General features: G+C 36.0%; 2 protein-coding genes across 3 annotated transcripts; one reads left to right on the top strand and one right to left on the bottom strand.

The window, feature by feature from the left end:
- Positions 1 to 1,785: 1,785 nt before the first annotated feature.
- LOC145626409 (uncharacterized) lies at positions 1,786 to 4,861 on the top strand. Of its 2 annotated transcripts, XM_081678836.1 has the most exons (2): positions 1,786 to 3,531; positions 3,954 to 4,861. In XM_081678836.1, exons 1-2 carry the CDS (start codon positions 1,852 to 1,854, stop codon positions 3,960 to 3,962), a joined length of 1,689 nt encoding a protein of 562 aa, XP_081534962.1. In that variant the 5' UTR covers positions 1,786 to 1,851; the 3' UTR covers positions 3,963 to 4,861. The 2 variants fall into 2 exon arrangements, with proteins under 2 accessions (XP_081534962.1, XP_081534961.1); XM_081678835.1 differs by lacking the exon at positions 3,954 to 4,861 and having other exon boundaries at positions 1,786 to 3,945.
- A 600-nt stretch (positions 4,862 to 5,461) lies between these two features.
- On the bottom strand, positions 5,462 to 11,111 carry LOC145628647 (uncharacterized). Its single transcript, XM_081681003.1, has 7 exons — positions 10,777 to 11,111; positions 8,643 to 8,945; positions 8,057 to 8,265; positions 7,910 to 7,967; positions 7,733 to 7,822; positions 7,383 to 7,445; positions 5,462 to 7,152 (listed from the first exon to the last, which is right to left on the bottom strand). Exons 1-7 carry the CDS (start codon positions 10,945 to 10,947, stop codon positions 5,743 to 5,745), a joined length of 2,304 nt encoding a protein of 767 aa, XP_081537129.1. The 5' UTR covers positions 10,948 to 11,111; the 3' UTR covers positions 5,462 to 5,742.
- Between the last annotated feature and the right edge of the window lie 1,218 nt (positions 11,112 to 12,329).

Here is a 12,329-nt window from a genome sequence, read left to right as displayed (position 1 = left end):
GAAGGGTATGAAATTGAGAATAAATGGGGTGAATTCCTACCATTTTATTACCTAAGGGGGTAGGTAATAAATGGGTGGGAATGGAAATAAGTGCAAAATGACATTTTTACCATTAATGAAAAAATGGAGTAGAAAGATTAGTAGGGTAATTTTGTATTTTTGTTATTTATTCCCCATCTATTCTCATCTACTGTCCAAACAAAATATTGTCATATTTTTCTATATTCCCAACAATCAATTCCCAATTCCATTCCCACATTTTAATCCCCAAACTCCCATTCCCACGATCCAAACGCCCGCAAGTGTGGGGGCTAGTAGTCCATTCTCATGGTTGAATAACATATTGATGATATAAGCACCTGGGTTGAATTCCAGCAATAAAGTTTATCAAACCTCATTAGTCATTTTGTGACTGAGAGTTGGTGAGAATCTATATCATCATATAGGAATCTTCTGTCGGATTCTTCTTCTTTCAATTATATTATTAGTAAGAGATCCTAATTTAGAATTTTAGATTTTTAGTGAATGATGCATGCATTGATATTATTATTATTACACTCTAGTTGGAGCAGCTAATTCTGGAAATAATTAGGTATATTCAATATGATTATTGGTTAAGATACATTATTCTAGCTAATAATTTTGGCACATATATTCACTAAAAAAAATATAATTAGTATTTAGTAGCATGATGGTGATGATTATGCTGATTTGTCTTAATTAGCTAGTGCGTAAGTATATAATAGTTGATCCACCATCTAATTCCATTTATTGAGTTGGTGAGATCTTGACATAATACTCCATAATTCTACATGAGTTATTTCTTGTTGAACGTTAGATCTGGTTTTCCAATTGGTATATATTCTTTATGACAATGAATATGTAACTAATCCGTCATCACAATATTATATATTGCAATAGTGCAAGTAGAGGTCGGTGTTAAGGAGTTTAGCTAGTTGCAAATTATTCAATTAAGCTTGAGTATAATTTCTTATGATGAGATTGAGCACAACTAAGGGTCTATTCTCTTACGTTGAAATTCAGTTCAGTTCAGCTCAGTTCAGTCTAGTTCAGTTCAGCTCTTAATTTCCTTCTCTTATAAAATATTCATTTCAATTCAGTTCAGTTCAGCTCCTAATTTTCTTCTCTTATAAAATATTCATTTCAATTCAATTCAACTCTGTTAAGTTCAGTTCAGTTTGGTTCAGTTCAGTTCGGTTCAGTTCAATGAGAACAGGCCCTAAGTTCGACTTGAAAGCACATGAGCAAGCTCAAAAGTTCAAAGTACTTAACTAATCAGACTATTGATCTTACATAATATAACACACGAGTGGAGTATTTGTAGACGTTGTAGTTGTACTTGTACTAGTATAAAATACACGTTGTTCTCCTATATGAATAAGAAAACGATGATTGGGGATTTGTAGGATAAGGATTGAGGATTAGTTGTTAGATATTCATGAAATGTATCAATATAAAGTATAATGATTAGAGCAGAAGAGAAAATACTTTGTAAAATTTAATTCCTTTACTTGATTAGAGTTCAAATAGCTCATATGTTTGAGATTTTACAATAACCTTTCACTTTCACACATTATTTTAAAAAATAAAGTAGAGAGTGAGGGATAACTCCTCAAGTGGTTAGACCTCCTCTCCCGCTTCTAGATGATCCTATTGTCAATCAATTCTACAATATATTTATCCGGCGTTCATTAACAAGATCCAAATTATGTAACCTTTTTTTTTTTACTGTATTTTATAAAAAATTAGGACAATTGTTATTTACAGTACAAAAGTAGAAGTAACACCTTCACTCAATCACTCTACTTCATTGCTGAGACGAACAAAGAGATGAAGGTTAAAGCTCTGCATTTTAATGGCGGTACTTCTCCTTTTTCCCTATTTTCTTCCTCCTTTCCTTTATATTTTCGTTATTGTTTTTCCAGTAGAACAATTGATGACCGTAAACTATTTCTCAATTCTGTTAGAGAAAAATGCAAATTAGGGTTTTCCGATCTTAAACATCCACAATCTCTCTTCAATGAATTGACTTGTTTGCGCCCTCTTCCTTCTATCATCGTTTTCAGTCAGTTATTGACTGCCATTTCCAAATTGAAACACCTTCATCCTCACTCCACCATTATCTCTCTTTCCAGGCACCTTGAATTACTGGGTATTCCACCTGATATGCATTCTATTGGTATTCTCGCTAATTCTTACTGCCATTTGGGCTGTATCGATTTCGGGTTTTCTCTTCTTGCTAAAAGTCTTAAGCTTGGTTATCCCCCTGATTGTATTATCCTTACCACCTTAATTAATGGCTATGTCCAATGTCATCAACTTCCATTAGCTGCTCAATTGTTGAATAAGATTATCAATTTAGGTTTCCAACCCACAATTGTTACTTATGGTACTATTTTCAAAGGCCTTTGTAGTATCGGCGACAATGCCAGTGCTCTCTCTTTGCTTACCAAAATGCATTCTGCCGCTTATTGTAAGCCTGACCTTGTCATATATAGTACTATTATTGATAGTCTTTGTAAGGATAAGCTATTTCAACAAGCTATCGACCTGTTCTCCGATATGAAAACCAATGGCATTCAACCCGATGTTGTCACTTATAACTCCTTGATTCGAGGCTTCTACAATTCTGGATGCAGGGTAGAGGCTAAGGGTTTGTTAACTGAGATGTTAAAGAGCAATATAACACCTACTGTTGTGACCTACAACATGCTGGTTGACATGTTTTGTAAAGATGGTAATGTTGAGGAAGCACAAGGGATTTTAAGAATCATGACTCACAAAGGTGTAGCTCCAAACATCATTACTTACACTGCTTTACTTGATGGTTATTGTTTGCGTGGTCAAATGCAAGATGCAGAAAAGCTACTTGATAGCATGGCCCAAAAAGGTTGTGAGCCTAATCTTAGAAGTTTGAATACTATGATCAATGGATATGTCAAGCTCAAAAACGTTGACAAGGCTCTTACTATATTACAAAATATGTTTCAGAAAGGTATAACACCAGGTGTTGTAACCTATAACACCCTTATTGATGGCTTGTGTAAAGCCAATAGACTTACACTTGCACGCCAGTTTTTCACAGATATGCAAGTTCACGGAGTTACTCCAAATCTTGTCACGTATAGTTCATTGCTTGATGGCCTATGTAAAAGTAAACAGCTTGATGAGGCAGTGGCACTACTTGAAAATATGGAGGATAAAGGTATCAAGCCTACTATTGTCACTTACACTATCCTAATGGACAGCTTGTGTGAGGCTGGGCAACTTGAAGATGCAGCAAAATTCTTCTCTGATCTTGTGTCAAAGGGTCTGCAGCCTAGTCGTAAGACATACAATATATTGGTTAAAGGCTACTGCAAGAAAGGGCTCATGATTGAAGCTGCTCGATTACTGAGGATAATGGAGGACAACGATTGTTTCCCTGATGGTATCACCTATAATACAATCATCAGAGGATATATTTTCAATAATGACCTCACAAAAGCATTATACTATTGTGATCTTATGGTAAGCAAGAAATTTGAAGCTGATGCAGACACTTTCGCATTATTTATTGACCTCTTGTCTTCTGATAACATAAGTGATTCGTCCAAGAGCCTGCTTCAGAAGTTTATAAAATGAATTGTAGTGCAAGTTTGCTAAGATTGGAGCTTTTTTTGGACCTTGGATATCAATTAAATGGTTTTTCTTGTGGTATCGATTCATCTTGTATTACAGTAAATTAACTGCTAATGCTAGGGTCTCTAATCTTTTCCATGACTTTCCAATTGTAAAGTGTCAAGAAGTAAAAATTGTATTATGCTGTGTGCTGTAGTAAACTTCATTGCTCTGTTTTTTCCCCTCTTCTTACGTACTGTATACGAGTAGTGTATATTCTGAAATGCTACAAATATCAATCAGTATAAGTGATAAGGATTATTGTATCTAAGATTGGCTGAGCCCGGATCGCATAGCTTGTCCAACCTGAGGACTAGAAGGGGGAAATAGCCAGGCTAGAGAACCAAGCTCGTGAAAGACTTCCCTATCTTTAAGAGACCAGCACCTTCTGAATTCATGATTGAAAATGGAGAGTTAGACATGGAAATGCTGATCTGATGCAGGTATCTTCTACTTGTAATTATCTTGCTCACTCTTGTTTTATCTTGTATTTTGTTAAAAAAAGTAGGATTAAATGCACAAATTACTTAGTTTACTATATACTATGATTGAAAATGGAGACTTAGTTCATTGCTTGATGGCCTATGTAAAAAGTAAACAGCTTGATGAGGCAGTGGCATTACTTGAAGATATGGAGGATAAAGGTATCAAGCCTACTATTGTCACTTACACTATCCTAATGAACAGCTTGTGTGAGGCTGGGCAACTTGAAGATGCAGCAAAATTCTTCTTTGATCTTGTGTCAAAGGGTCTGCAGCCTAATTTTAGAACATACAACATATTAGTTAAGGGCTTTTGCAAGAAGGGGTTGATGAATGAAGCTGTTGATGTTTTGAGTAAAATGGAGAAAGATGGTTGTTTACCCAATGCTATCACCTACAATACACTTATCAGAGGATATATTCTTAGTAATGACTTTTCCAAGGCATTATACTACCGTGATCTTATGGTTAGCAAAGGATTTGAAGCTGATGCACACTTTCATTATTTGTTGACCTCGTCTTCTGATAACTTAAGTGACTCATCCAAGGGCTTGCTTCAAAAGTTTATCAAATGAATTGTAATGCAAGCTTTTTAGTATTGTTGATCTTGGACCTTGGATGTCAAACTAATTGCTGATACTATGATATTATAATGCTTTTTCTGTAGTGTGATGTTCATTCAATTATAGTCTTAATCATCTGAGTTGGGTATACTTTGATTTCCCATTTAGCATTCTAATTTTCAATATTTTCTTCATTGCATGTCTTATAAATCTAGGTTAGCTTATCCTTATGCTGACGTCTACCTGTAGGCAAGTTACTACTCTTAAAAGAAATGTTGGTATTTCCTTATTATACTCCTCCGTTCCAAAAAGAACGACCCATTTGGGTTGATTATGCGGGTATTAAGGAGGTTAAGTAAAAAGAAGTAAAAGTATATTGGAAAGATAAATTTACATGGGGTTTTTAAAAAAATAGAGAGAGAAAGTAATAAAATAATATGGAAAATCAAATTTTTATATGGGGAAGCTAATTTTGCACAAATATTGTTGCAAATTGATGGTGTTTTAATGCAAATGGGTCATTCTTTTTGGGACAAAGTTTTGACCAAATGGGTCGTTCTTTTTGGGACGGAGGGAGTAGATATATACAAAGTATTAGATAAATGACAACCTTTGTGGCAATTGATGCAGATAAGGAGCCATAACTAGACATCAAAACCAACTTTGGTAGTTTAGACGAAGCTCACGTGCAGCTCCCCACAAATAAACATATTGATAAGCGATGCTCATTCTCAATGATCCAGTAAGGTGTGATTGTCTTGTAATATATAGAGGCTATCAATATTACACAAGTATGTCATTTCTACACAGCTACAACCTGTTCATGAAAGTGGGCTCTCAATTCATCATTTCACCAAAAATGAGTACCACATCTTTCCTTACCAAGTAATCAGGATCATTAACAACTATTAAAAGGGCAGCAAATGTAGATTACAAAAGAAAATCTATAGATATTTCCAGGTGAAACTGTTCTCTGCACTTTGCTGCTTGGTGTTAAGTTTGCCAGAAGGAGAAGTTCATCGATTCGTTGGTACTGCCTGGCTCAATTTCATCAGTCTCCTGCCCCCATCATTTCTCCAAACCCCTCTAACTGAAGCAAGAATTGAGTCTTGATCAGGTCTAACCACCATCAGATCAGAGGCCAAGTCAGAACAGTTGCTATCTGGAACTGCTGATGCTGAACTTTCACCTAGGCGAGCCTTGAGGAACTTAGACTTTTTCTTCATCTTCTTTTTGCCTCCAGTTGTAGCTTCTCCTGGAGAATTGTTTGAGCCACCTCCACTCACATGACCCACATCTTCAATTATTGAAGTCTTGGAATTTTTTTCGAATGAACGTTCCACAACCTTTAATGAGGGAAAATCCTCTTCACGAGGCTTAGCATTCAACTTTAGATCCTTCAAATTATTTGCAATGCTATCCAACAAGGACTCCCCTTTAATGCCACCACCAGAATCTCCGCATTTTTCCTTTCCTTTACTGGAAACTTTACTAGCAGTTGTTTTACAGCGCTCTTTCCTCGGCCTGTTTTCAATACTGTTTCCCAAACTGGTCATATGAATTTTCATGAGTTCCTTTTGCTTCTGTGGATCAGGACAAAGTCTAGCCAAGTCAACAATAAGATGAGCAAGGCCAAACTGATGAACATATGCAAAGTATTCTCCAGCACCAATCTCACCCTCACGATATTCTTTTGAAATTATTTTGAAGGCGGCATATTTGTCCTTGTCATATTCTAAGGAAGCACATATTTTCTCAACCAAGGATTTGTTCGCAGCCTTAATGTCATCTCCAATTACTGTACCCTCATTAGATGCTTTATTAATGACATTTGGAGCTGATGAAGATGGGCCCACATCTTCAACACTACTAGTTAATGAATTTGCAGAACTAGCAGATGCAATGTCACTTGACATCGAAGTAAGCAGACTATAAGAGCTGATCGAGTTAGAGGATGGGGAGTGACCAACTGCCAAAGCTCCAACCTGACGTGAGATAATTGGGCTAGATTGCAATAAATGTTCTGCATCTGACACCCTAAGTTGCGATGAACTGATTGCTGGTGAGTGATTGATACCAATTTCCTCCGACTTCTTTCTAGATTTGCGCCGTCGTCTTTTTGATGATCTAGGCAGTGAAGGAAATTCCGGACCATTTAGAAGTACACTTCTGAAGTCCAGTGCTGCTCCCTGTCGGTGTCCTGAAGATGGCACAGTAGTTGCAGCAGAGCCAATATCACTAGTCTCCCTGTGAATAGGAATTGCTTGCACAGCTGATGTAGCATCATACAGTAAATTGGTGTTGGTTCTTTCACCATTAGCTGAATTAGCAGAAGGGGGTCGAACATTAGATGTCCCAGGAAGTGAAACACGTGCTCTTACATGAAGATCTTCGTCCCTTTCCCGATGATGAAAGCATGCACGTAGCTGTGTTATTATAATGTTTATTAAGTTAATCACAAGAATGGGATTTTCTACTGAGCATATGCAGCTTCTTAAAATTAGAAACAGAGAAAACATAATTTAACAGACCACTACAGCTAGTAGAAGTCCAGCCCATCTGGAGTTGATATATAGAGAATCAAAGCCCGTCAGCTAGAATTCAAAATGGCATATGTATTAATGAATTTGCAGATCAATAGAGGGACCACAAATACCTGCAAAGCATTTTGGCGTTTTGAACGAGACATCGATCCACCATGTTCCAAAGCACTATGATGCTGAAAATAAGCAAAAGAATCCCATGAACCAACTGCATGAGCCAATTATTTTTAGCATACAAAGCTCAAGAAAATTTAGCCCCACATTCAGTGAGATTTTCATGTCATAAAAGAGTAACATTTGCATTAAGAAACTTAATTTTCAACCTAGGTGCCTAGGTGGTAAACAATCTTTAAAATCCAGGGCTTTCGGCTTTCCTCCATTAGACCAAGTGATCGGCTATGCCACCTAACTTACGCTTTCCTCACATACAAAAATGAAGAAAAAAAAAAGGAGAAAAAGAGACCTTCATATCAGCTATCGTCGAGAAAACAACAAACTTCTTCTCAAGGCATGCGTCATCCTCACAAAGAAAATGAGCTTCACGGAAGTGGTTCTGGGAAAGATGCAATATTTTTTACTGTTAATTAAAAAAAAATAAAAAGAAGTGGAATGATATTGACAAGTGATACAAACAGCTAACCTCCAAGTCATTATAATCCTTGTAGTATTCAAATGGAGTAGACTCAGTAGAGTGCAGCCTGCAATGGATGGATTTTGGATGCAAGTAGTTTCACTTAAACTGAGAGAAAAACAAGTAAGCTTCTTACAAATAGAAAGCTCATTCTACCTCTCGCATATGTGGCAAGTATAATGTTCAGTGGACATGTGGAAGTAAAGTTCATTATCACCATAAAATGGTCTCTGACAGAACTCGCATAATGGATGTCCAGAAAACCCACATCTTTCGTTTTCACTACCGTCAACATCAGAATCACCATAGCTTATATGCTGTCTTAACTGGACTCGACTATATAACTTCTGCTCAGATATGAAAACCTGCTTCAAAGTAATAATATAAATCTATCACACTAAAAGAAACATATGCATATAGATCAAGTGTAATCAACAGTAATGTCTGCCCACTGGAAGGCAAGAAGTAAAAGTTCAAAATATCTAATATAAAAAACCATGACGTAGGACCAATTACAAGGGACGAAAACAAACCAAGTTACGCTACCAAGCAACAATGAAACACTTCAATTTCAGCCACAAAGCATAAAAAATCAATAACAATTCTGCTCTCCATATGCTGCCAAAGGATGGAATGAAAAAAAAAAAGAGCAAAAAGGAACCACAATAAAATCTTAAGACTTGCTTTGCGTTCAATGACGGGATAAATGATCATGTGTTGTATTCAAATCAACATTTCTTACCTTCTTGTATTCTAAACAGAGACTGCAAAACAAAAGTTCATGTTGATGGGATAAATGATCTTTGAGTTGCTCAACACTCTTAATTTTCCCTCTTCTTCTGGAATTTCTTTTCCCTTCCACCCCCAACTTGTCACAAACACTGCATGAGAGCTTACACATAGCTTTGATGATCTTGTACTCATCCAAATCATCAAAGTATGCTTGTGTGTCCTCATGATACCAATATGATCCCACCTTACCATCTTTAGCATCAGCTGGAAGAATTGAAAAGTCATTTATTACCCTCGTGAAAGATCCTAATGCCTGCAGCAAGGAAGATTAATAATTAGATGATGAAACATAAATGGAACTGCTTCACAAATTATAAAGTTGCAATTTTAGTGTTATTGCTCAATCAAGACGCTAAAATAGTAAGGTCCCATCCCCCCCCCCCCCCCCCCCCCCAATTCCAAACATTCTATGAAGGTTCATTATATACATTCAAAACCCCGGAATTGCTGATTCTTTATTCTTATGAAACGCAGAACATTGAATTTTACTTGGATTAATAACTGTCACACACTGCAAGATTTTCAGTAAAGTTACTCAAAATTACTGACCAGACTCCTAAACCAGTAAATTCACTTCAAATCCCAATCCGGGCCTTGAATGATCCACAATTCAGATCGATACATACATTCCATAGTATAATTTATTAGCTGCCCACCAGATTCCAGTAACCTACAAATAAATCCACATATTGTACTTTCACCAACGGGCTAATCTCCCATTTTAATTGCCTCAGTTCTAGATCTATAACCTCTCAAATTAGGATAAAGGTCCCCTAAGCACCAAATAGGCATCTTTTCTCCAACAATTTTATTATTGACCCTTCTCTCTGCGTCTCTGGCCTCTGCATATTTACTTAAGCTAGGAACCAAGTCCAATAGTAGCGTAATAGCACTCTTTCAAAATCTCAATTCAAATAATTAGACCATCATTATTCACGTGATCCTGATAAAATTCTCCTTTGCTCAACCACTTCTACATATATTTAAGAACTAAAGCAAAACCAAATAAATTAGATGGGGAGAGGGAAGGGGAGGGAAAACAAGTATATTAAACCACAAGAGAAGGAAGAAGGGGAAAACAGTACAATTCGTCAATTTAAGTTTACTATTTAGTCCAAATCACATATCACACTTATGTAGCTATTACTCATGCATCTCATACAATTCCATATTCAACTACAAAGGTGCTTTACTTATCACAAGTGTAATACTAAGTATTAAAAATATGCGTTTTCACAATTTCATTGCTTACTTAAGCATCCAAAATTCCAAACCCTCACTTCAATTCAACTTTTTGTTCCCAACATTTACCCATGATCGTGTTCATTTCCTATCCCCCAACCTAGCAACAGTTCACATCATTCACGTTTACTCATCTCCATGAGAATCAACACAATTATTCTCCAATTGAAACTATTCCAAATCCAACTACCTATCTCAATATAGCTAAAGATTATGAAATCCCAAATATGAAGTACATAATTCTGTTCACTAAATACAGCTTCTGTAAAACCTGATACCTAGCACCGTCATGTTCGAGAAAGCAACATAAACATAACAGTCAATTCATTAATATGGGATACTAAGGATTAACAAAGTTGGTTAACAAAAACATCGCCTTCTGAAGCATATGCATTTCCAGTGAGAGTAAGTACTATCTTAAGTCAATCAGACAACTTTTATTGTATACACCCCAAAAAAAAAAAAAAAAAATTATACATAACAAAATCCAAAATTGCACCATTTTCCAATAATGTAGATAGCTTAAAATGTTCATTTTTTTTTAACCTTGAAAAATCCAAAAAAAATTAAAACTTGGTACCCGAAACAAACCCAGAAATACCAATCAACAAGGAGAAAGCATAGATCAAAAGTAAAAATTATCCAAAAGGGGCAAAATTCACAAACCATGAAAAATTATCTCACATGGTCCCCCCAATCCCAGCACAAATATAATCAAATAAAAATAAACAAAAACTAATAAATGGGTATTTTAACAAAATTAATTTTAATAAATCAAAATCGCGACTTTATTAATTTTTTTCAAGTGGGTAATTAAGAAAAAAAGAAAGAAGGAAAGAGACCCGGGTGATGAAGACGGAAGGAGAGAGAGACTGGCAAATGCAGCAACGGCGATCATCGCAGACGAATCGGAGACGAGCGATGCAGAGTGCGCAGACATCGCGGTGGCCGCACGGGCCGTACGCAACCCATTCGAGTGTTTCAGCACACACAGCGCAGCTTCCGTCGTCCATTGTTGATGTTGGATTTTCTCTCTCTAGGATTGATGGATCCCTGGATTTTCTCTCTCTAAGATGGAAAAAGGACAAAGGGAAATGGGAGTTTTAGAGAGAGAAAGTAGGAGAATGTTGGGGGAAGAAGGAAGGGAGTCAATACGTAAGTTATACGACAGGTGGGACTGTGAGTGGGGATTGTTTTTTTTTTTTTTTTTTTTTTTGTGTTCCATCCAGTTCACCCTTTGGGCTAATCCGGATTCGGGGATCAGTTCTGGGTGGTTAGGTTCCAGTCCCCTCCCGATTGTTGTTGCGGGGGATCGAACACGGGTCCTCCCTATCAAGTGTAGTCCCAATCACCACTACACTAACAACCAATTGGTACTGTGAGTGGGGATTATGGGTGTGGTAAATATTGTTTTTTTATTTTTGGAGGGGTGGTTACGGAATATGAAAATATTACTCTGTACTCTTTAAAAGTAAAATGGCCTCAATTGGACTTATCTGAAATGAGGTATCGAGTAGAAGTAGAATAAAACAGTAGATTATTGAAAAATAAGGGTAGAAAGTAGAGAGCTTGTTTATATATATTCAGGTGCATCCTACATTCGGGGGTAAGCATGGGACAGGTACCTGAACCGTTAGTACTAACGGTTCGGCTACCCGATAACCAAAATCCTAAAAGTGTTATTCATATTCTGAATCGATAAGTTTTGGGTACCCGAAATTTCGGATCGGTTTTCGGTTACCCAATAAGATATTTAATAATGATAATTAAACTTAATTATATAGTTATTATAATATAATTTACCACTAATTAACTACAATATCATATGATTTTGACCAAATTATTAATAATATTACTAATCATTGATATTATAAAATAATTATATAGTAAGGTAAGAGTTTAGATTTCCTTAAAAAAAAATAAAAAAAAAAAAAAAAAAAAGTTAAGAGTTTAGATTTAAAAAAAAAAAAAAAAAAAAAGATTTAAGTAGGGAAAAAAAGCAAAAAAAATTCTTATCGGAACGGATCGGGTAACCGTTAATTTTAAAATGATACCCAATAACCATACCCGATAACAAATTATCGGAACGTATACCCAAACCGTTATGGTTATCGGATCGAGTACCCTAATTTTCAGAACGGTTACAGATAGGTTTTTGGGTAGTTTTGCTCAGCCCTAGTCATTCATAAGTGCTCTGTTCTCATTTTGATAAGTGTTTATTATTTAATCATCAAATGAAGAGCAGAAACTAACTTTGTAATCTTGTATTAGTTAGGTGTACGGTACACCCGGATATATATAACAAATTCTAAGAAAGTGTACTCTATGTATCTTGTTTTAATACGAAGTATAACCCAAAAAATAAAATATAGTAAATAACTTCCATAAACAATGT

The sequence above is a fragment of the Chenopodium album genome, chromosome 4, assembly GCF_948465745.1.
Source record: "Chenopodium album chromosome 4, dcCheAlbu1.1, whole genome shotgun sequence".
Classification (NCBI taxonomy): Eukaryota; Viridiplantae; Streptophyta; class Magnoliopsida; order Caryophyllales; family Amaranthaceae; genus Chenopodium; species Chenopodium album.
The sequence above is the reverse complement of the archived record's forward strand: the minus strand, read 5'-3'. Positions and strand labels throughout refer to the sequence as shown.